The sequence below is a fragment of the Adiantum capillus-veneris genome, chromosome 4 (genome assembly GCF_014529385.1).
Source record: "Adiantum capillus-veneris isolate H3 chromosome 4, ASM1452938v2, whole genome shotgun sequence".
NCBI lineage: Eukaryota > Viridiplantae > Streptophyta > Polypodiopsida > Polypodiales > Pteridaceae > Adiantum > Adiantum capillus-veneris.
This window is the reverse complement of record NC_140934.1, coordinates 21,492,989-21,518,894: the sequence shown is the minus strand read 5'-3', so window position 1 is coordinate 21,518,894 and position 25,906 is coordinate 21,492,989. Positions and strand designations below refer to the sequence as shown.

General features: G+C 45.6%; 1 protein-coding gene across 1 annotated transcript in view; it reads left to right on the top strand.

The window, feature by feature from the left end:
- The window catches only part of LOC147458845 (Polynucleotidyl transferase, ribonuclease H-like superfamily protein), a 100,282-nt gene that overhangs the window by 30,358 nt on the left and 44,018 nt on the right, over positions 1–25,906 (top strand). The window contains exons 2-3 of the mRNA XM_086510270.1: positions 5,451–5,532; positions 5,620–5,675. Of these exons, the coding sequence (XP_086366396.1) occupies positions 5,496–5,532; positions 5,620–5,675 (93 nt within the window). The 5' untranslated portion in view covers positions 5,451–5,495. The remainder of the gene's footprint in view (positions 1–5,450; positions 5,533–5,619; positions 5,676–25,906) is intronic.

The window sequence follows — 25,906 nt, the reverse complement described above, 5'->3', positions numbered from 1 at the left end:
CTCCACACTGCTTCTTCCTTTGTTGCACACCCGTACTTGATGTTTTGTGCAGCTCTGTGTGATTGTCGAGCTCTCAACCGAGCTTCATGTCTCTGTGTAGCCTTAATCCAAGCAACCTTAGGCTTGGGAGAAAGAGGAGAGTCGCGCAAGGAGAGTGAGCATTTCCGTCTTCATGTCTCTTATACTATTCGAAAGTGGGCGGATGCGTGCTGGAAGCAAAGAGTGTAGAGAGGAGATGAGACAGATGTTTGGTGGAGCTACAGAGTGAGGTAACCCTCACTCGTTCCCTATTATTCTATATTATCCAATAGAATAAGGTGAGTCGTTAGCGGGTTAGGATGATGGGCACGTGGTCGGGGTTATGGCCACGTTGGCCCTTCACCCCAACAAACAATGTGAGCACTCTGCACACACTAAGAACTCTCATGAGTCTTCTCAGAGTGGTGACGACAACATTCCCTCAGAGTATGCCCCAAGTTCTACCAGTTATTCGGAGGTTGAACACTCCTCTTCAAATGAGGAGCCCACGGAATCTGGGGAGAAAACAACACAGACAAAAACTTACAGTACCTCGACCGACAAGTGCAGGTGCAGTCACAGTGATCTTTCATTTGAAAGATGTATTCACCACACTGCAGCTGCTACATCTGGGGTTGCACAATCTGGGACATCCAGGTCTCTCTAAGGTCTCTTGGTCGAAAACGGATGCTCTCATGCTAACTTTCCCTACTGCACCAGCCATCTGTGACGCGTTTTTGTGCACATGTCACTGCCTACCCTACCCTTTTCACCAGCTCTTATTTAAGTCCATTCAAGATAGGGTGAAGCAGTTTCATACACAGTAGAAAGCTGAAATTGAAACATTAATTGCTTTGCAGTGCTCATCTTGCAGTGGGTTGTGGATATACTGCAATCACATAGGGATGCTATAGGATAGGATGATGATGCCCCAGTACAGACTAAGAAGAGAGCTGGTCCAAGCTCCTAGGCTAAAGGCAAGGAGTCCAGTAAGAGAGCCCGAGTACTAAAAGACAACCCAACAAACTTGGCTACTCTACCTTTCTACGAGAGTCGGGTCCACATCACTTCACCCTCTACTCTCCACCACTTCCACAGCCACTTTGAGCAATTGCACCCCGTGCCCACCTTTGTCATTGCACCTCTTCGTCCACACTATCCATCTCATCCACTTTCCACTGAACCCACTCCTATCTTCACTTTTTCCAGCACAAATTCCACCTCTGACACTTTCACATACTTCACCACTCCATCTGCACATGCACCTTCCTCGGCACCACAAGCCCAAGAACTCAGGAGAGGGGAACCCCATGGTTACAGTACATGGTCTCAGTATGTACTCAATATCGAAAATTGTGCTCTCCACTCTATTGCAGAAGCATTGACTACTATAGAAAGCACTCGGTAAATGCATGGCGCCACTTATGATGGGATGTATAGAGACTTAATTCAGTGTCATTTGCTCATCTATGGGTCAGGCAGTTTGACACTATGTGTAGCGAGCAGACCTAAAAGCTGAGAATAGGCCACTCAGACAGGAACTCCACGAAGCTGCAGCGCTTCAGTTAGCCTCCTTTGTTGCTGTTACCAGTGGTAGTCCAATAGAGCCGATTGATGTTGTGAACCAAGTTGTTTGTGAAGCTGTTCCGGAAAGTGCACCAGCTATTACCCGTACATTGACGTTTGCTTCTATGCCACTCCCAATGGATACTATGGCAGCAGGGACTCTGGGTGTTGGGTCAGAGGCCTTGCGTTGTCAGGGTGGTGCTTCTCAGGGGTATAGGCTCAGATGGATTTCTATGGTCGAATTCCACACCTCAGGCCTCAGCCTCATCTCAGTTTGTTCCACTATCAGTGGCTCCATATGTCCTGCAGTAGCAACCATCCTATGCTGTGGGCACATATCAGAGGCATCCATTTCTGGCTTCATAGACTCCCCTCTTAGCAGCAGCTTCTACACTAGGTCAGGGAGCCAGCATGCATTTGCCGATGTACCGTCCACCTCTTGGCTTTGGGATTTATCCATTACAATATCCGTGGCCTCCACATCCTTACCCTCCCTTTTACCTGCAGCAGCCTCCTCCTTCCATGCATCAGTAGCATGGAGGCCTCATTGCATTGTCTATTCCCATTGTTCTAGTGTCACTAGCAGTTTGGTTTGGTAGCTTCACTCATCAAGACTGTGAGTGGTCTTGTGGCGGGCAACTTGTAGCAGGGTTACAGTGTCACTAACAGTGGACTGTCAGTTACAGTTGGTTTTGGTTCACACCTGGCGGACGCTCTCGATTGGTGGACTAGACCATGTAGGTGGTCTAGCGGGCCAGATGTGCCTGGCAAGACATTGAGTGGTAGTGGAGTGGATACCGTGGCCAACCTACCACCATGTATATATGATGAGTCTGGCATGAGTTCAACCACCTACTGTCAGAGCTTGCGGAGAATGGATATAAATGGAGTCATCATCGACGTGTTCACTGTAAGGTCAACTCTAGTCCTAGTTCCAACTCAAGTTGAAGAGAAGAAGACAAACGTAGATCAAAGAAACTAAAGTATCAGAAGAATAGACCTCAGAAATATTTTTAGTAGTTCCAAGGAGGATGATTCTATAAGTTCTGACAGTCCTAGCGATAGATCCTCAGGTAGTTCTGATGACAGATGGGCTACTTCTGTATAGACATTTGGAAGAAAGAAAAAAAACAAAATTTGACAATCTGGAGCCTAGAAAGGACAAGAAGGAATATGGAGATGGTGGCCAGAGCATCAAGTTTGACACTTTATCGGGTCACAAGGATACCCATGGAGATTTATCCTTAATCGAGCAGTTCGACACCGCCGTCTTAGGAGGCAACTTTACAGAAGCTTCAAAGGTTTGCAAAGTGGCATCCCACCTCAAAGGGAATACACAAACATGGTGATCGACGCTTTTAGTGCATGGAAAAGCGCCTCGTAACTGGGTTAAGTTTAAAAGGTGGTTCTTATCTTTTTGGTTGACTCCTTAGTATGAAGCTGATGTCTTGATGGCATGGAACCACCTTAGGATGAAAGAGGAAGATGACCTTTCTACCTATAACGAGAGATTTTGGGATACTTTCCTACTGCTTCTCCTTCCTTCCGGAAGGTGTCTTTAAAGGAATAAATGGAAAGATACTGTTGTGGTCTATTGAAGGAAATTCAGCGATAGTGTCTGAAGAAAAACTCCGTTGCATTCAGCAATTTATGGATCATGCTCTGGACAGTTTCTCATTGTTGTCAGGATCCTTGACTTATGCTACCGACGAGCTAGTGTCCAACACTATATAGAAAAACGCTTCGGAAGGGAAGGAGAAAGCCAAGAAGCTTGTTTAGAAAAACGCTTCGGAAGGGAAGGAGAAAGCCAAGAAGCTTGTTTAGAAATTAAAATCAATAGAGCAAAACGCGGAATACAAGAAGGGAAGTGTGGTGAAGTGGGGCTTGTCTTAGCAAGGTGCCCTAAGAAAGAGAAGCCAAAAGACAAACGAGAAACTTCAAAAGCGATGGAGGAAAGAGCAAAGAAGGGGAAAACAAAGGTAGGACTTATACCTGATTTTTTGGGATGCCTAAGTACCATGAAGATGAGAGTACAGTGCTTTGCAGGGTGTGGGGCAAAGTATAAGAATAGGAAGCCCTAATTTTCCTCAATAGCGGTGCCAAGGCCAACGTCATTTCAAGAGAGATGGCGGTTGGCTTATGAATCAAGCGATGGAGGAAAGAGCAAAGAAGGGGAAAACGAAGGTAGGACTTACTCCAAAGTTTATGGGGATGCCTAAGGAGTCAGGACCATGAGGATGAGAATACAAAACTCTACAGGGTGTGGGTCAAAGTACAAGATCAGGAAGCCGTAATTTTCTTCGATAGCAGTGTGAAGGTCATCTTCATTTCAATAGAGATGGTGGCTCACATAGGAATCAAGTTCGAAGATATGGGATCAGAGATGGATGGACTATTGGTGGCACGAGACATAGTTACAAGGAATGGCCATTTTCAGGTCTTCGTTCCCCGTTCCCATTCTAGCTTCCCATTCCGAATCCCCGTCCAGTGTTTCGGATGTGAGTATCCGTAATAGGGAATGGCATTTCATGTCAATTTCCCTGTTCCCTGTTCCAATTTTCTATTCCGAGTAACTATGGCACCAGTGCATGAAGTCGCCGGAACGCTTGTCATAGGCAAGCCTAGGGTGCATTGTCAAGGTGACCTAGGGCATGAGGACTTCAACATAATGCCATTGGAAGGGTGTGATGTACTTTTTGGGATGCCATTGCACCATAAGAACACGTGGTGGTGGATTATTGGGCTAGGAGCGGCGATCTTAATGCAAGAGGGCCATGTCATAGCTTATGAGAGTCGGATATTTTCCAAGACAAAGAGGCTGCACATATTTATAAAAAGGAGTTCTTAGTAGCTAGCTATTCATGTTTTGACTTAGTGGTTGCATTACTTTCTTGGTGTAGACTTTACACTGTACACAGATCACTAGAGTTTGTGATATTTCTTGTCCCAAAACAAACTATCCGAAAAGCACATGAGATGGGAAAATATTTTGTCACAGTTCTATTTTCAGATAGTGTGCCTGCAGGGACAATGCATTTGCCAACACATTCTTCTTTCGCGAACACCTTTGAGTGCCACATTATACCCCTGTGCCAATGAAAAGGAGAATTCTGACACTCCGTCAACACCTTCTGCCTCAAACCACATGTGACACACATGGTCTTTTGCATAAAAAAACAATGCAACACATTTAATAAGTTTAGATGTAAGGTTTGGTTATAAGATATGGAGAGATTAACATTCCCTTAAGAGTACTTGCATGCTAGGTGCTTGTTTTGTGATTGATATGAACTTGTGGCTTCGCATAAAGAAACAGCTCAATTTCAAAAAAGCCAAATCAAATGTTAAGTTTGAATCCAAGGTTTGGCTATAAGATATGGAGAATTTGACATTCTTGCAAACAAGTGCATACTAGCTACTTGTTCTGTGATTGATATGAACATGTGGCCTTGCATAAAGCAACAGATAATGTATCTATGTTTCTTTGATTCAATTGCTGCTGCATGAAGAGGCTCAGAATTTATTCTTCACAGATATGCGTATGTTCCGGCTAGTTGAGGAAAGTTTCTGTCCAAAATTATCAACTTAGTTGCGGTTGCATCTTCCTTGTGATTTCCTGTAAGAAGCCTGTCATATGTCACTTTGTTTTTGCAAAGTCTGGTAGTGCAAGCCACAGTTGAGTTTATCATGCTGGTTTTAATGCTAATACAAATGGGGCAGTGCAACAAAAAACAATCTTTGTTTGAAAAAAAAGGAAGGAGGAACGATCTTTGAATTTTGGACAGTCCATTGACAATAAAGCTGCAAATTATTGCCATCTCCACACTCATGTTTAGTTTTCTCTTGACTTAAAGTGTTGATACCAGGGTCCAGATCTGATAATCCATCAATCTGAACAACTCCTCGCTGGCATGGGTGAATGGTGTCAGACACATCATGCTGCCAATGGTGAGTCTCTCTGGAGTATCATGGAGTCTCATATTTAGATTTACTACTTGTTATAAATGTTTATATTTGGAAATTGGTTTGATGTAGGACTTATTGAGGCAGTGCGAAACAGCAGAGTTACTGAGAGAGAAGCAGAAGAAGAGGTTGGTTGTTTTGGACGTCCCTCATCAATATGGTTTGAGAAGTTTCCAAACATTTCGTTTGTCCCTTTGTCTCATAAAAGGACAGGAAAGGAATGTAGAACATAAGATGCCTGTCGAAGAACCATTTTTCGTTAGCAGTATATAAGGAATGACCGAGTGTTTGCTTGAACTGATCCATCCACAGTCGCTGATTGTTCTCTTGATTTTTGCCCTGGCTCTTATCTGATGGTGCTAGTGATGGGAACGATAGTTTGAGGTGTGCTTATAGCACTTGAAAAGTTTTCACTAGACTGTAATTAGCTGGTGTAGAAGCCCTCTCAGATATTGGCATCTAAGGTGAAGCTCCTCTCAATCATCACTGTTACAACTGGATAGACTACTGAAGAGCACAGCTGAAGCACTGATGAAATTGAATAAAAATTCTCAATTTGAGTTTATCCATGCTAATAGCAGTTTTCAACGTTTGCTTGCAAACTTTAATGGCACATAAAGTTCAGTTCTGCTTGAAGGAAACTGTCCCTTCCACAAAACTTCACCGAAGTTACTCAATCATGTCTGCAACATCTGCCAGCTTAATTGATACCGGTGCCTGTAAACCTTTTGGAGAGATTCTGACTGAAAGATCTCTGCCCATCTCGCCGCCAGTGGAACAGTGGGTCCCAATGAAAAGGAAACATCTCTTGTAGGTTGTGACATTTAACCATGGCTGTCAATTACAAAGAAGCTGTGGGTTGAACTTCAAGTCCCCTTGAGCTTGCTTGGGAGAGGACACCTGTGCTCAGATGATGTGTTTTAAGTGGCGAGGGCTCTTGCCCTTGAATACTAATGTGCACTATCTTTTCCCTTCTCTGAGAGGAAGGAGTACTCCAATTTATAGGCTGTTTACAGCGCATGGTCCATCAATGGTGTACTATTTGGGCATGAATCTATCTAATTAGACTTTTGATTGCATTATTTTCATGATATCCAAATCCAGAAGTCCTTGCGCTTGCTTGGCTCAGCATTATGTTTCTTCAGATGTGAGTCTCAGAGTGGGAGGAAGACGTCTCTCAGCTGTTCTGATTTCTCCACCTGTTAATGCTGGTGCTGGAATAAGCTTAGGAATGAACATGTCTGATTGCATTCATGAAATTTTTCATGAATCTCTTTTGAACAAACCTGCTTGGGCCGAAATCAGTGACACTATGATATTGAGGATGATTTGGAGTAAAGCCATGAGATTTTTAGAGCAAAGATTGATAGCGCATTTATCATAATGGAGGAACTAACTTGATCCGCATCATTTATGCATAGCTTAGGGGAGCTTCCAAGACACAGATAGCCATATAGTCCTCTAGGCAGCTAGCAAAGAGGAGACACTACCTGCTGGTATTCACAGATGTCAGCATGGTTTGATGTCCATGGATTCAAGGTGGCCAGACTACCACCACTTCATTACTCTTTCGCTGCATCAACTCTCACCTTGAGACGATCTAAGATCGGCCAGCTCATCAGGTAGAATAATGCACATCGATATTTGCAGGACATGGCTTACACCTACACGGGAGCTAGGTAGGAAGATGTCTTTCTACACTGACCTCCTTCTTCCCACTATGGAGGATGGATTTATCATTCGCCCTAAACATATAGGGGCATCTCTCACATGGGTTGAGATGTGCACCTCCTCGCATCAATTGTAGATAGAGGTTGGGCGACAACAGTTTTGTGTCTACATGGCAGCAACGCATACACCAAGTTTGTAGGTAGGCACCAGAGACCGAGGAGCATTTCAGCTGCCATCTCGTGAGGTGAGAGGACGTTTTCATTGCTTATTTGAGAGGGATTTGGACCAATTTCCAAATTTATGGACTAGCCAGATCATAGATGCCTTGGTTTGTACTTACTAGATATTTGCAAACTCAGGGATATGATGCTGAAAGAGAGCACACTTGCATACCAATTGCCTCTAACAAGACAGATGATAGATTTTTTCACCGCAAGATACAACCATGGCTCCCTGTAGGGAATCCTGGTGGATAGAGTCATGCTTTGACATGGCCCAGACTTTGAGGGAGACCACTCTATTGGGCCACTTACAGAGGAGGATTTGGGATATCATTACTAGAGTCTAGATACCTGGAAAGGCCTACTTGCTTCTTTACTAGGGAGACGATAGAGACCATAGTGGAGAGGGCCATAGACAGTTCATGGAATGACTCCTCCCTTGCCCTTCCTTGTATTACACCTTCTCCGCCCTTTATTGTATAATACTTTGTATTGTAGCCTCCTTTTATAGTTTGATTCCCATTCTTACGCCCGTTGCATATATTTCATTTTCCTATCTGTCAAGGTCAATTTTTATTCAGTTTTGTTCCAAATAGTTGTATCACATTTATGACGGTTGTAACTTTTTTGCTCATAGGCCATTTGTTACAGGCTTGGACACTCCAAGCGAGAAATCAAGAGCAACACACGAACAAAATCTGTAAATAACGTGAGAGAAAATGATATGAAATGAAATGTTATATTAAACATCTTCAAAAGGCCAAAATGACCTATGAGACCAAACTAATACAATCCTTGTGGATCTAATCCAATGTCTGGGTACAAAAATAAAATGAAGTGAAAGACTAAAATCAAAAGACTTAAATCATCAGCCTGAAAATCATCATCATCATCATCATCCATGCCCGAGGATGCCCGGCATCGGGCATTGTCCGATAAAGTATTGCATCGGTCGCTGAAGAGCTTCGTCGATGTCCACCTCTGTAAATAATCGTATTGGGCGTCTCCCATGTCGTGCTAGAATAGTCCCGATTCTCTAGTGGAGCCTCCGTCGATGTCGTGGTCGCCCCCGTAGACATGGGCGTCTAGCTCTCCTGAGCTCAGTGGCTTTGTCCACTAATATACCTCTGGTAGAAGTGGGATTTGAAGTCTGCTGCGAAGCATGTTCATCTGGCTGCTGACTCCCTGCTCTAAAGAAGTCAGTGATCCCCCTCTGTGAATGTCTCCCACTACCTGATCTCCTCAAGAGACTTTCCGTGTGTTTGTACAGCTCTAGCAAAAACAACCCGAGGCATCTCTGATCCTGATATCTCATGACTCTAGCCAACGGTCCAAAGCCCTCTCTGAATAGACAATGAAAGCGGCCTCGTATCTCGTATTACACCAGACAGTGACAAATGTGATGTAACTCTGTCTCTGGCTTTATATGACACAACTGGCATATCCTGGCTTCTCCAGGCACTCTCCTAAATCGCCAGTCTCAATCTCTAGCTGATGCGATGATGTGCGCACTTGACCAATAGCACATTATATCCCATAGGATAAATGAGTGTCCATATAAGCCGGTCTGATCACCTATCCATCCTCTCTTAGTTGGAGGAGATGCTCTCTATAGAAAGCCATCTTCATGCCCAACTCTTGTACCGGCTGTATCCATGTGCTTCTAGTATCTAGTTGAATCAAATCCTGACGTATAAGTCTACTGATCTCTGTCCGTGCGAGAGAAAGGGAGGGTGCATCCAAGGAGTACTAGAATCGAGGAAGTCTATCCATGCTGACGCCATGCGACTGAAACCATGATGTCATCTGCCCATACCAACATGCTGTGTCCCCTTGTAGCGCTAGCTGTCAAGATGACTCTAGGGCTAGCCGAGCATATCTGTCTCTGGGGAGGTCCCATAAATTATGCATGAAGGAGACTGACTTAGTAAGGGCCTCAACTACGAGAGGAGGGGCAGCTAGCTCAGCCCGAATAATCTCATGTGGCATTGAGGCCTTAGCCTGAATCATCCGAGAGATCATAGAGACTAGAGGCCTCTCCATACATCTCCATCCATCAGTGCTACCAGATCTGCCATGGTGGTCCATTGAGGGCCCCCAAATCTGAACCCCATAGAGCATAGTTGAAGCCACTAGAGTGTCATAAAGCCACAGCTTTGTTTGAGGTTCCTGAAACTAAACCTGCGAACACATCTTCTCCAAACCTCCCAAGGTTGCATAAGCTCTCGTCAATCTAGTCTCTGCTGCTCTCCTCAATGAAAATGCCGGTCCACTTAAAACTACCCCAAGATAGGTGTACGCATCTGTATACTCCACCGTCTCCTCGCCATATGTAAAAGTAGGTATTGACCTCCTGACCCACTATGGTGTGGTGCTAAACACCATAACCTTGGTTTTCCCTAGGTTAACAGACAATCCACTATCGTGGGCAAATGTGTACTAGGCATCTAATTGACGCTGCATCCCCTCCGGGGGATCGAAAATCAGCACAATATCATCAGCATATAATAGTAGTGGGATCCATGTCCCTGCCAACTGTGCTCCGCTATCACCTTCCCTCTCAATGTAGTCAGCAACCTCGTCCACATACATGCCAAATAGTGTAGGAGATAGCGGGCAGCCCCGTTTCACCCCAATAGTGGAGTGACCCAAATCAGAAATCCCCTCTAAAGTCCGTACATGTCTCACTACTGACTTGTATAGAGCCATGATCCCCCAAGTCAACTCTTTTGGGACCCCCATCTCTTGCAATTTGCGCATCAATCTAGCTCTGGGCACTGTATCGAAGGCTTTGCGGAAGTCCACAAAGCAACAATAGAGCCGTCGCCCACGTGATTTCCCCCTCTCAATAATGGCTGTGAGTGTCTGGATATGATCAAGAGTAGAGAAACCTCTCTTGAAACCGCCTGTCCTACTGCCCGTACACCCTCTCTCTCTGCCCATCTACTCAATTGTTGCTCAAGGATGAATGCGTACAACCGTGCCAATGTGTGTATAATCATGATAGTGCGGTAGTTCCCAGGCTCCATAGGGTCCCCTGACTTGAAGATACGTACAATTGTGGACAAACTCCAAGTATCAGGCACGGTTGAACATCATTGCTGGAAGCTCTGCAAGAAAATCTTTGGTATGTATAAAATGCTCTGCTACCATGCCATCGTGATCATATGGTCTCCTAGTCTTCATGCTGTCAATGGATTTGTTTACCATCTCGGCGGTAAAGAAAGCACATGTTTGTGGGCATGGCTCCGGCGGATCTGGAGAGAGAGAGAGAGAGAGAGAGAGAGAGAGAGAGAGAGAGAGAGAGAGAGAGAGAGAGAGAGAGAGAGAGAAATGAAATGAAATGTTATATTAACGTCTTCAAAAGGCCAAAATGACCTGTGAGACCAATCTATTACAAAATGGTGAATCTAATACCATGTCTGGGTACGAGAGAGAGAGAGAGAGAGAGAGAGAGAGAGAGAGAGAGAGAGAGAGAGAGAGAGAGAGAGAGAGAGAGAGAGAGAGAGAGAGAGAGAGAGAGATGATGAAATGACCTACGAGACCAAACTGATACAATCCTTGTGGATCTAATCCAATGTCTGGGTAGAAAATAAAATGAAGTAAAGTGAAAGACTAAAACTAAAAGACTAAAACCGTCTCTGAAAATCATCATCCATGCATGAGGATGCCCGGCATCGGGCGTTGTCCGAGCAAGTATTGCATCGGTCGCTAGAGAGAAATGAAATGTTATATTAAACGTCTTCAAAAGGCCAAAATGACCTATGAGACCAAATTGCTACAATCCTTGTGGATCTAATCCAATGTTTGGGTACAAAAATAAAATGAAGTAAAGTGAAAGACTAAAACTAAAAGACTAAAATCGTCAATCAAAAAATCATCATCATCATCATCATCATCATCCATGCCCGAGGATGCCCCGCATCGGGCGTTGTCTGAGAAAGTATTGCATCAGTCGTTGAAGAGCTTCGTCAATGTCCGCCTCTGTAAATAGTCATACTGGGCGTCTCCCATGTCCTGCTAGAATAGTCCTGATTCTCTAGTGGAGCCTCCGTCGATGTCGTAGTCGCCCCCGTAGGCGTGGGTGTCTAGCTTTCCCAAGCTCAGTGGCTCTATCCACTAATATACATCTGGTAGAAGTGGGCTCTGAAGTCTGCTGTGAAGCATGCTCCTTTGGTTGTTGAGTTCCTGCTCTAAAGAAGTCAGTGATCTGCGTCTGTGAATGTCTCCCTTTGCTTGGTCTCCTAAAGAGACTCTCCCTGTGTTTGCGCAGCTCTATATCTCATGACTCTAGCCAACGGTCCAAAGCCCTACCTGAATAGACAGTGAAAGCGGCCTCGTATCTCATAGTATACCGGACACTGACAAATGTGATGTAACTCTGTCTCTGGCTCTATATGACACACCTAGCATATCCTGGCTTCTGCTGGTACTCTCCTAAATATGTCAGTCTCAATCTCTAGCTGATGCGATGATGTGCGTATCTGACCAGTAGCACATCGTATCCCATAGGATAAATGAGTGTCCATATTGGATGGTCTGATCACATATCCATCTTGTGTTAGTTGGAGGAGATGCTCTCTATAGAAAGTCATCTTCGTGTCCAACTCTTGTACCCGCTGTATCCATGTGCTTCTGGTATCCAGTTGAATCAAATCCTGATGTATAAGTCTAGTGGTCTCTGTGCGTGTGAGAGAAAGGGAGGGTGCATTCAAGGAGTACTGGAATGGAGGTAGTCTATCCATGCTGAAGCCATGTGACTGAAACCATGATGTCATCTGCCCATACCAACATGCTGTGTCCCATTGTAGTGCTAGAGGCTAGATGTCGGGATGACTCAAGTGCTAGCCGAGCATCTCTCTCTCTGGGAAGGTCCCATAATTATGCATGAAGGAAACTGATTTAGTAAGGGCCTCAACTACGAGAGGAGGGGCAGCTAGCTCAGCCCGAATAATCTCATGTGGCACTGAGGCCTTAGCCCGAATTATCCGAGAGATCATAGAGACTAGAGGCCTCGCCATACATCTCCATCCATGAGTGCTACCAGATCTGCCTTGGTGGTCCTTTGAGGGCCCCCAAATCTGACCCCATGGAGCATAGCTAAAGCCACTAGAGTGTCAAAAAGCCAGATGAGAGAGAGAGAGAGAGAGAGAGAGAGAGAGAGAGAGAGAGAGAGATGCAATGAAATGTTATATTAACATCTTCAAAAGGCCAAAGTGACCTATGAGACCAGAAAGTTACAATGTGGTGGATCTGATACAAAGTCAGAGTAACAACAATAACAACATAACATAACAAAATAAAAAATACTATGGGATCCCAAGCCGCTCGATGTGAGGTAAGCAGCTGGCTGGGATAGCTAAATAGCTAAATCATAGGAGATCCAGCATCGGTTACTGGCGGATCTCATCAATCTCCTCCATGGTCAGTAGTCTTTGACCAAGCGTCGTGCATGCCTGGCCAAAGTGACCCGAATCTTCTGATGCAGCCTCCGTCGATGCTGTGTAGTCCTCTGCAGTCGTGGGTGTCTGGATCTCCCCAGCTCAATCGCTCGGTTGATCAGTGTGCCTTTGGTGTGAGACAAATGTGAGCTCTGTTGTTGTAGTAACTCCTCCGACTATCCAATGTCTGTTCTAAAGAAATCTGTGATCCGTCTCTGAGACTGGCTAGCCTCTCCTCTTATGAGGCTTTCCTTGTGTCTATGCAGCTCAAGAAAAAACAAACCCAAGAATCGTTGATCTTCGTACCCCATGACTCTGGAGAGTGGTCCAAAACCCTCTCTAAACAAGCAATGGAAGCGGCCTCGTATTTCGTAGTAGACAGGACAGCGGCATGTGTAGTGCAACTCTGTCTCAGGCTCCATGTCACACAAGGGGCATGTCTTGGCCTCTGCTGGTACTCAGTTGTATCTCCTATTCTCAACTCTCAATCCGCAGCTGGTGTGAAGATGTGTGTATCTGGCCAATAGCACATTGTATCCCATGAGACAAGTGGGTGTCCATGTATCTGGGTCTCATCACAAAACCGTCTTCGTAAGTTGGAGAAGATACTCTCTGTAGAAAGCCATCTTCGTGCCCAGCTCATGTGCTGGCTGTATCCATGTCCTCTTGGTGTCTACCTAAGTCAAGTCCTAGCGGATGAGCCCGGTGATCTTGGACTGTGTAAGAGTGAGAGATGGTGCATCCAGTGAGTACTGGAAGGGTGGCAATCTGTCTATGCTGAACCCATGTGCCTGAAACCATGATGTCATCTCCCCATACCAGCATGCTATATCTCCCTGCATGGCTAACTATCAAGAGGACTCAAGTGCAAGGCGGGCATATCTGTCTCTGGGAAGCTCCCACATGCGGTGTATAAAGGAGACTGGTCCGGTGAGCGCCTCTACCACTAGTGGGGGGGCCGCTAGCTCTGCTCGGATAATGGCACGTGGTACTAAAGCCTTGGCTCTAATGAGCCGCAAGATCATAGAGACCAGAGGTTTCTCCACGTCCCCCCATCCATCAGTGCGACCCGACCTCCCGTGATGATCCAATGAAGTTCCCTATATCTCAGCTCCATAGAGCAATGTAGAAGCCATCAGAGTGTCAAAGAGCCAGAGCTTCGTCTGAGGCTCCTGATGTCACCAGCGTGTGACTACTATCTATGCTTTTTGTTGATTTCTTTCTTATTATCTATTTACTTGCACTTTTTGGAAACACCCCTCGGGAAATCTAACTGCCCTGCATTGCATAGCTAGTGTGGAACTGTTCAGAGGGAGTCCAGGCCTAAGGGCAAGAGAGCACTAAGGTTGGACAAAGACTATGGTTAGCCAAAGTGGGGTCATTGACTAGCCAAAGTGGAATCCTTTGCTACAGAGGCTACATTTCAGTTTTGGATGTGGCCGCAGTGTACAAAGAGGGTCGGATGACCTAGAAAGATACAATGGCAGCATCTCCTAAAATTTAGGGAACTGCTATTTTGGGACCTGAAAAGGTGTTGACGTCATTACCTCCGGAATGACAAGGGGAACATTTTCTTACTCTGTCGTGAAGTCAACTGGGCAACCGGTTGGGATATTTTTAGACGGCAACCCCGAAACGGGAAAATGCTTATAAATGTGCCAAGTGGCACCTTCTGGTGCACTTGCCTCATGCATCAAGAAGTGGCGCTGAATTTAGGAGGGGGAGAGCCTCATTTTCAGATTTGTCACAGGTTAAGAGCTATGGAGTGCTTGCTTGCCCTCTTATGCACAGTGCGGTGCCAGGAGTGATGCCCTGCACGCTACGCACTGCCCTCTCTCTCCCCTTTGGCAGTATGTTATGCCCCTCTAGTGGGCTCTTCATTTGACCAATGTACAGTTGTGTGGGTTCATGCGCGATTGCCGAGGCAAGAGCCTCTTGCACAGGTACTGGATTAGCTAGCGGTTAATCCCCCCGCAGGTACAGGTGAATTCGGAGAGGTTTCACGCCAGAAATCTCGTCCGATTCAAAGGGCAAGTAGCCCTACAGGTGCGGGAGCTCGAGGACTTGCTACGGATGCGACCGGCACGCGAAACGGAGCCCGAAACAGTAAATTACAGCCTGCTGTGTATTTTTGCAGGTTTAGGGTTTTGGCCCTAAACGGACCCTAATACCCCAGGAGGTTCGGGGACGCGAGGGGACCGCTGTACAGGTGATCTGGCGCATTTTCAGTGCTGAAAACAGAGAATTCAGAGTGCTACAGATTCTCGCCAGGTTTTGCAAAGCACCCGTATGCGTCGGGAAGGTCGGCCAATGCGTGGGAATACTGACTGTGAAGGGTTCTAGTACAGTTATGCTGCCGAAATCAAGCTGGAACAGTGGAAATTCAGCCGAGTTTGTGAGGGGCAGCTTGGAAAGAACCACAGCGTATATTCCCTCTTTTGAACAATAAAGAAATACCGAAAGGGGCGCCTAAGTTAGGGGCCAATCTGGTGTATGTCTTCTCATACAGGTGCATTCTAGCATCTGTATCCCATTCCCCTCTCTTGTGTCACTATAGCGCAGGTAAAATAGACGACTAATAATGGGTGAAAGCTAAATCAAGGTTTGAAGTAAAGTCTACCGCCCTTTTTGGAATGAACAGGCCGGTTACATGGTTCCATCGCCGGGATTAAATCACTTTTTCCCATAGAAGTGAGCCTTGGTCAGTTTTGGGCTTGAAGACACAGGGGATCATAGACCAGACACAGGGAATTGCAATTATGGCTGACAGACCAGATGATGTGATTGAAGAGGTTTCGTCTTCACAGGGTCAACAGACACATGAAGTGGGTGAGTCGTCAAGACCACCACAGACAGATGACGATATATTCAGGACCCAGTTGGCTACTGCTGTGGCTATGTTCACACAAGTAATGCAGAATCCGAGGTTTTTAGCCTTTCTGCAACCTCCTGTTCCGTCTCAGCAAGTTGGGTCACTGGATCATATTCAAAAGCCTGTTAAGGCTCGAGCACAGGTGATTCATACCGCACAGTCAATGGAAACACCTGTACACTTGACGGAGAACATGCAGTCTCCACAACCTATGCATAAGGTGCAAGAACAGGTGGCTGAGATGCCAGTATTTCAAGCTGTACCAGTTCAGCCCGCCACCTTTTAGCAGCCTATAGCTGGTTCTAATGGGCAGGGAAGGAACCTACAGGCTATGCAACAGGTCTTCCCACCACCTTCAGTACACCCTGGCTATTTTGGAGGTGGATCGGTATTCCAAGCTGTACCAGTTCAGCCCGCCACCTCTTAGCAGCCTATAGCTGGTTCTAATGGGCAGGGAAGCAACCTACAGGCTATGCAACAGGTCTTCCCACCACCTTCAGTACACCCTGGCTATTTTGGAGGTGGATCGGTATTCCAGAGCATGGCTGGTCATGCACCTGGAAATCAGTTTTACACGCCAGGAACAGTGTTCGGGAGTGCTCAAACGATGATGCCTAACCCCATGTACAGTGTCATGGGTATGCAACCAGGGTTTCAGAGCACTCAGGGCCAATTTGGGATGCCACAGACAAATTTTGGTATAGCTGGAATTACAAATCAGCAGCCAAATATGGCATTTTCAGGTCAAGTTAATAGCGGCCAAGGAACACAGATGAACCCTAATAGTGTTCCCATGTTTCAGTCACTACCATATGACAATTTAACGCCGTTGGAGAGGCCAACTCCGTACAAAGAAGGTGGCAAAGGTGTGTCATTCACGACCTTTACAGGGTTTGATGACAGGAAGAAGGCTCTTTCATTCCTCCAGCAGTTTGACAAGGCCTATGCAGGGGGAAACTTTACAGAGGCTTCAAAGGTCCGCAAGGCAGCCACTTTCTTGACAGGGAATGCGGGACAATGGTGGACAACTTTATTGCTTCAAGGGCAAGCTCCGTCCACATGGATTTACTTCAAACAGATTTTTGCAGCAGCATGGTTATCTGATGACTTTGAAGCAGATGTCATGACAGAATGGCACCAGCTAAATGCTGCCACTTGCAGAAATCTGGATGATTACAATCGGAAGTTTTGGAAAGCTCTACTTCCAGTAACTTCCTGTAGGTTTGTGCCATTGACAGAACAGATTGAAAAATACTGTTGTGGCCTACCCAAAGGATTGAGAAAATACTGCACAAAGACAAAAGTTACTACTTTGACGCAACTCATCGAGGTAGCAAACACTGGCAATGGTTTGCTCAAGGGAGAAGATTGTGAATTTAACAATGGCGTCAAGGCAGGATCAGGCAAGAAAAATTCAGCCAAGAAGCACGTTCCCAATGAGGCTCCTAAAGCGACTCAGGAGTCAGCCAACGCAGGGAAAGACAAAGCTACGGCTGAATCAGAAAAGGGACCAGCAAAGAAATGGAAAAGACGTTTTCCTCGCAAGTCAGAAGAGCAAAAGAAGGTCCTGAGGACAGAGAACAAATGCTTTATATGTGTACAGCCTGGCCACATTGCTTACAACTGTCCTACAAAGAAAAGGCCAGCTGATTCTGAAGACAAGGAGGACAGGAAAGGAAAGAAGCCCATGGCTGGTCTAGTGCCAGATATGGTGGGCGACAAGTCAAATTCAGATGCAAGTGAGCTTTGCAGAGCATGGGGAAAGGTCAGGGATCAAACAGTGCTTATCTTCTTTGATCCAGGTGCCAAAGCCAACTTCATTTCCCCAGAATTGGCTTCAAAGTTGGGAATCAGACCTAAAGAGATGGAGTATACAGCAGAGGCAGGTTTGGCATGTCCTGGCCATACAGAGGCTGTGACACCCATCATTGGAAAATTGCGCCTACATATCCAGTCCTATGTAGATGCTGAAGAATTTTACATCATGCCACTGGACGGATGTGATGTGTTGTTAGGTATTCCTTGGTTGTTTCGTGTACAGGGAATCATGGATGCCTACAACAAAAAGATCACTATACAGAGGAGGGGAAAGACTCATATTCTGGATGTAAAGCTTAAAGGGGAGTCTATTCCTACTGTATCAGCTTCTGCTATTACTTCTGTAATGAAAAAGCATCTTTCTGCGTACTTGGTTTTTGCACGTGAAGTGTCAGATTGTGATGAATCAAATTTATCTGTGCTAGATAAAGAAAGGTCAATGTTTTTACAACAGTATAGTGACTGTTTTTTCGATTCATTACCGTCTCAATTACCGCCAGAGAGACCCAAGGACCATGCGATAGATTTGGTGCCAGGCAGTAGCCCACCAAATAAGCCTCCGTACAGGGTTAGTGCGGCTCAGCAGAAAGAGATAATGGGCCAAGTACAGGAGCTGTTAGAAAAGGGGTTGATTCAGCCCAGTTCATCTCCATTCTGTTCTCTAGTGTTGTTGGTGCAGAAAAAGGATGGCTCATGGCGTATGTGCATCGACTACCGTGCACTGAACAAGAATACCATCAAGAATAGGTTCCCTATACCTAGAATTGATGATATTATGGACAAATTAGAAGGAGCAGCTATGTTTAGCAGGATAGATCTAAAGAGTGGGTACCATCAGATCCGCATTAGATCAGAGGATGTGCACAAGACTGCTTTTAGAACGAAGTTTGGCCTTAACGAATTTTTAGTGATGCCCTTTGGTCTCACAAATGCTCCTGCTACGTTCAATAGGATGATGGACAGAATTTTCCGTCCACACCAGCAGTTTGTTGGTACATTCTTTGATGACATGATAGTCTACTCAAAGAATGAAGAGGAGCATAGGCATCACTTGGCCATTGTGTTCAAAGAGCTACGCAGTCATAGGTTGCTCATCAATGCAAAGAAAAGTGAGTTTTTTCTGGAAGAGATTCACTTTCTGGGACACATTGTCTCAAAGGATGGTGTCAGAATGGATCCTGCAAAAGTTGAAGCGATCAAGTCATGGCCAAATTTGAAGACGGTGCATGATGTCCGAAGCTTTTTGGGACTATGCTCCTATTATAGAAGGTTTATCCGAAATTTCGCTGAGATTGCTTCACCTTTACATGCTCTTCAAAAGAAGGCAGTCACCTTTAGATGGACACAAAAAGAGATTTCAGCTTTTAATCTCTTAAAGGAAAAGATGACTTCGGATCCAGTCATTGTGTTGCCAGATCTTAGGAAGTCATTTGTGGTCCAGTGTGATGCCTGCGGTAGTAGCATTGGTGCACTGCTAATGCAAGATGGCAGGGTAGTAGCCTATGAGAGCAGAATTTTGCAAGGGCCAGAGATGACCATGCAGGTCTATGAGAAAGAGTTACTGGCTGTGATTCATGCGCTCTTAAGTTGGAAACACTACCTGCTAGGTGCAGATTTCGTTGTCCAAACGGACCATCAGACCTTGCGATACTTCTTGACACAAACAAAGTTATCTGAGAAGCATATGCGATGGGCAAATATTTTGTCCATGTTCCATTTTCAGATTGTGCATGTGGAAGGCAAGAAGAACGTTGTGGCTGATGCCTTGTCAAGGAAGCCACAAATTTCAGTTGTGTCGATTCCTTATCATCATGAACTTGATGATATGAGAGAACAGTATGCAAATGATGAAGATTTTGCAAGGGTCTTCGAGCAACTAATGGATGGACAACGTCATGAACACTATCTTCTTAAAGACGGGTTCATGATGATGCATGGCAGATTGTGTGTCACAAAGCCATTGCGACGCAAAGTTATGGAAGAGAGTCATGTCCCACCGTATGCAGGGCATCGTGGTATCAATGCTACAGTTAAAGCGGTTGAGACATTCTTCTACTGGCCTACATTGAGAAGAGATGTGGATGCCTTTGTGCGAGAATGCCTAATATGCCAAAAGGTCAAGTTTGACAGGCAAAAGGCACCAGGGTTATTGCAACCACTACCTATTCCAGATAAACCATGGGAAAGTATTGCTATGGATTTTATCTTTGATCTTCCGAGAACGCAGACAGGAAACGATGGTATTTGGACCATTATTTGCAGATTCAGCAAACAGGCTCATTTTATTCCCGTCAGGAAGAAGATAAAGCCAGATCAGATGGCACGCTTGTTTATGAGCAATATTTTCAAGTATCATGGCATGCCACAGTCGATTGTTAGCGACCGTGATCCACGCATGACAAGTTTGTTCTGGAAAGGCTTGTTTGAGAATATGGGTACCACGCTCAAATTCTCTTCGTCGTTTCATCCTCAAACAGATGGGCAGTCAGAAGAGGCAAATTCTACTGTCCTAGATTTGCTGAAGTGTTATGTGTCAGAGCATAAAGGAAAGTGGGAGTAGTATTTTCCATTGGTGGAGTATGCATACAATAATACAGTGCATTCATCAATTGGCAAGGCACCCTTTGAGATAGTTGAAGGTGGCAAGAAAGTTCCTCCCATACTGCATATAAAGGACAAGATATTTGAAGCAGATAAGTATGTTCAAGACATGGATGAAATGTACAAGAAGGTCAAAGTGGCCTTAGAAAGGACTCAGGCAAAGCAAAAGAAAGCAGCTGATCGTCACTGTCGTGAAGTGGTATATTCACTTGGTGATTGGGTGCTTTTACGCTTTGAAAAGGCAAGGTTAAAGAAGATGAAGGGCAAGGAAAGACTGTTTCCAAAGCTCAGCATGCGTTACTATGGGCCTTTTCAAGTATGCAACATAATCAGTGATGTTGCATATAGGCTGAAATTGCCTGACAGTTGGAAGATTCACAATGCATTTCATGTGAGTCTTCTCAGACCCTATGTGGGTGATGTGCCAGAAGATATGCCAGCTGAAGATCAGCCGGAAGTCGAGGAACTTGACGAGATCTTGGTCCCTGAACAGATTTTGGCACACAAAGAAAGGAAAGTGAAAGGCAAGGTTGCTAGACGTTACTTGGTAAAGTTCAGAAACTATCCACCAATGGATGCTAAGTGGATGGAAGAAGGTGAACTTGCAGAGTCACCAACTGTGTTATCACTTTACCTTGAAGCCTTCGGTTTGCAACCTACCTTGACCCCTTGAGTTTCAAAGCTACATGGATTGTCAGTGTGACAATGGCTTCTGAAACAAATGATGTACATGGTATTTAAAGTGAGCTCAAATCAAATACCTGTTACATGAATGTTAGAGCTGTACAGATTGTCAGTTTGGCAATTGCTCTTATGGAATGTCCAAAAGTTTGGTTAGTGCTATAGAAGTGAGTATTTCTTGTCAGTTTGTCAAGGATATAGTGATTGCTTCTATTGAAGAGTACATGTGTATCTGCATTCTTAAACTGTCGGTTTGGGTATGCTCGAAAGTGTTACGGGATCCAACGTGTACTATAAGACAGTGGCAAAATGTGCAGCTACCATTTTGTCATTGGAAAGTTAGTGACTCAAAGCAATGGCACAGTGCGAAGCTACCACTATGTCATTGGGACAGGGTTCACACGCAGGCAATACATGAGTCGACGAGGTGTTGAATACACCAGGGTTGACAATGAGCATGTATGTGTCGTACATGTGTCGACAGGTGTTGAATACATCAGTGTTGACTAGGAGCATGAATGACATAGATGCAAACGAGGACGTTTGAGATTTCAAGAGGGGGGTATGTCACCAGCGTGTGACTACTATCTATCCTTTTTGTTGATTTCTTTCTTATTATCTATTTACTTTCACTTTTTGGAAACACCCCTCGGGAAATCTAACTGCCCTGCATTGCATAGCTAGTGTGGAACTGTTCAGAGGGAGTCCAGGCCTAAGGGCAAGAGAGCACTAAGGTTGGACAAAGACTATGGTTAGCCAAAGTGGGGTCATTGACTAGCCAAAGTGGAATCCTTTGCTACAGAGGCTACATTTCAGTTTTGGATGTGGCTGCAGTGTACAAAGAGGGTCGGATGACCTAGAAAGATACAATGGCAGCATCTCCTAAAATTTAGGGAACTGCTATTTTGGGACCTGAAAAGGTGTTGACGTCATTACCTCCGGAATGACAAGGGGAACATTTTCTTACTCTGTCGTGAAGTCAACTGGGCAACCGGTTGGGATATTTTTAGACGGCAACCCCGAAACGGGAAAATGCTTATAAATGTGCCAAGTGGCACCTTCTGGTGCACTTGCCTCATGCATCAAGAAGTGGCGCTGAATTTAGGAGGGGGAGAGCCTCATTTTCAGATTTGTCACAGGTTAAGAGCTATGGAGTGCTTGCTTGCCCTCTTATGCACAGTGCGGTGCCAGGAGTGATGCCCTGCACGCTACGCACTGCCCTCTCTCTCCCCTTTGGCAGTATGTTATGCCCCTCTAGTGGGCTCTTCATTTGACCAATGTACAGTTGTGTGGGTTCATGCGCGATTGCCGAGGCAAGAGCCTCTTGCACAGGTACTGGATTAGCTAGCGGCTAATCCCCCCGCAGGTACAGGTGAATTCGGAGAGGTTTCACGCCAGAAATCTCGTCCGATTCAAAGGGCAAGTAGCCCTACAGATGCGGGAGCTCGAGGACTTGCTACGGATGCGACCGGCACGCGAAACAGAGCCCGAAACAGTAAATTACAGCCTGCTGTGTATTTTTGCAAGTTTAGGGTTTTGGCCCTAAACGGACCCTAATACCCCAGGAGGTTCGGGGACGCGAGGGGACCGTTGTACAGGTGATCTGGCGCATTTTCAGGGCTGAAAACAGAGAATTCAGAGTGCTGGAGATTCTCGCCAGGTTTTGCAAAGCGCCCGTATGCGTCGGGAAGGTCGGCCAATGCGTGGGAATACTGACTGTGAAGGGTTCTAGTACAATTATGCTGCCGAAATCAAGTTGGAACAGTGGAAATTCAGCCGAGTTTGTGCGGGGCAGCTTGGAAAGAACCACAGCGTATATTCCCTCTTTTGAACAATAAAGAAATACCGAAAGGGGCGCCTAAGTTAGGGGCCAATCTGGTGTATGTCTTATCATACAGGTGCATTCTAGCATCTGTATCCCATTCCCCTCTCTTGTGTCACTATAGCGCAGGTAAAATAGACGACTAATAATGGGTGAAAGCTAAATCAAGGTTTGAAGTAAAGTCTACCGCCCTTTTTGGAATGAACAGGCCGGTTACACCTGAAACTGAACCTGCGAACACATCCTCTTCAATCTACCCAATGCTGCATGGGCTGTAGTCAATGTGGTCTCTGCTGCCCTCCTTAATGAAAATGCTGGTCCGCATAAAACCACTCCTAGGTAAGTGTAACCATTTGTATACTCCACTGTCTCCTGGCCGTATGTGAATGTAGGTGCTGACCTCCTGATCCACCGTGGGGTGGTATTAAACACCATAACCATGGTTTTAACAAGGTTGACAAACAAACCACTTTCTTGGGCAAACCTGTGCAAAGCATCCAACTGACGTTGCATTCCCTCCGGGGAGTCGGAGATCAACACAATATCATCAGCATATAGCAATAGTGGAATCCATGTCCCTGCTAGCTGTGCACCTCTATCACCATCGCTCTCAATGTAGTCAGCAACCTCATGCACATACATACCGAATAGAGTAGGAGAGAGCGGGTAGCCCTGCTTCACCCCAATAGTGGAGTGAACCGGTGTAGATAGACCCTCTGAGCTGCGTACATGCCCCACTACTGACTTGTATAATGCCATGATCCCCCAAATGAGCTTTGTGGGTACTCCCATCTCCTGTAGTCTGCGTATCAATCTAGCTCTGGGTACTGTGTCAAATGCTTTGCGGAAGTCCACAAAGCTACAATAGATCCGTCTCCCATGTGATCTGCCCTCCTCAATGATGGATCTGAGTGTCAAGATATGGTTAAAAGTAGAAAAGCCTCTCCTAAACCTTGGCTGCCCGGCTGCGCGTATCCTTTCCCTCTTTGCCCATCTATTGAGCTGCTGCTCAAGAATGGATGAACCATGCCAATGTGTGTCCAATCATGATAGTGCAATAATTCCCAGGCTCCATAGGGTCTGTCTGTCTGCCTCTGCTCTCAATCTCACCCACATGTACCTAGCCTGCTCATCCCTGCGGGCTATATGTATCAATGGTTGCAAATCCTCTCTGAATAACACTGCCACTCCCTCTGATCCCCGCCCTTTGTGCTCTGATCGTGTCTCCTTTCTGTAGGTTGTCTCCCATCTATATCCACTGATGTGAGGCATAGATTGCCTAGGGGCTTGATGTGTCTCAGAGTAGAAGATGATGTCCCTTCCAGTAAAAATATCCTCAAAAGCACCCACATCGAGGCGCATAGATCCATTACAGTTCCAGGTGGCAACTTTGAGTGTGGTCCCATAGGTCTGGCACCGTCATGTGGAGCGTCGCTCCAGTATTACCACTCTGCCATCTCGGTAAAAGGCAATCTTTCCTTTTTCCCTTGCCGCTCTAATCTCCGGCATTACTTCGTGCATATGAGCGATCTGCGAGAGGGTAAGATCATCTCTGAGCAAGATGCTTGTCTTCTTAAGAGTTGGCCTTTTCTTCAAAAAGTCCTTCGCTTCCATGGAGGGAAAACGAAGGATGAGTGCCCTTTCTTTCAAGGTTTCCCCATTGCTTCCATTTTTCTTGTTGCCCACTCCCCAAGCTCGTGTGCATCGGCTCATGAACCCCCATTAAAGCCATGAGTTCTTTTACCTCTTCGTCCACATTATCTTTGTCTTTAAGGCCGCAAATTCTCGCATGTAAAGCGCACACACGTCTTCTTTGCTCCTCCTCTAGAGTCAGATTAATAATAGTGGGTGTGGACGTGGACGTCAACCCAAGAAGTCATCATTTCTTTGTGCTGTTCTTCTCCTTTTTTGATGGCCCGTACTTGCTCCTTGATCGTGTTGAGTTCTTCTATTACTGAGGGTTGCAATTCTCCCTCTTCAAGTGTGTTTCTTGATCGTGCTTTAGCGAGATCCTTCTTGAGTGATGTAATCTCTTCATCCTGAGCCGTCACACGATCTTCCAGTGCATTTATCTTACTTTCTTGGATCAACACGCGTCCTTCGAGCATTTTTATTGTGCCCAATAGGTTGCGGTTCATCTTGCTAATGGTTTCCGTCATTTCTTCTTTGCACTTTTGGATGGCATCCTCCAAGGGGTCGATCTTATCATTCTGCTTCCTCATGCTTAATCGCCGCCAAAACGAGAGCCTATGCGCACATATGTTTCCACATTATGCATACATTTTCTCTCGCATTAAGTATGCATTTTGCGTACCCCTGCAATTTCAGCAAAAAATCTGCAGTCTGAGATTTTATTTTTTTCTAAAACAGATTAAATTTTTTTTTTCTTCCTTCTCTCTACGCATGCAAGTTTTCTCTCTCTACGTTTCCTTTTCTCTCTCCACGCTTTCTTTCCCTCCACTTTCTCTCTCTACGCTTTTTACTTCTCTCTCTATGCCTTCTTTCCCTCCACTTTTTCTCTCTATGCACGGGCGGCAAGGGGGGAGCGCAACACTCTTTCTCTACCCACGGGCAGGAAGGGGGGAGCGCGGCACTCTCTCTCTACGCACAGGTAGCAAGGGGGGGAGTGTGGCGGGGGGGGGGGGAGAGAGAGAGAGAGACGGCACGACGGAGTTCCGCGCCCAGATGAGACTGGCGCCCCTTTCGGTATTTCTTTATTATTATTTTGCTCGTAAGAGTACAACTCTTGAGGGGCCCTCTGCTCTCTGACTCTGCATCCAGATGCTCTACAGAGTGAGGCCCCAGGGGCTCTTATAAAGAGTACAAGGGTTGCCCAAAAGCAGAGCCCTAAAAGCACTCAAGCCTAAAGCATTGCAACCAAAATCATCTTCTCCAAAATCCCACGCAAAAGCTGGCCAAAATTTCCATTAGCACAAAGCATGAAAATCCGTACAATTTGTCATGTCATCATCAACATCGCAATTCGCGGAAATCCATACAACCTGCCATGTCTGCACTTCAACGCGTTTAATGGAAACCCCTCTCAGAGATCAAGCTTTTGTCTCTTGGGGTTTTAGGCCCCTCAGCCGGTGCTCCATAAGTTCTTTAAGTTAATGGGTTAGGATTTTTTAAATCCTAACCCCTTTTTAAGCCCCACAACCACAACGTCAAAGTTCTTTTGGGTTTAGTTTCTCGTCCACTCCGCCATTTCTCTTATAGTTGGGCACGCCAT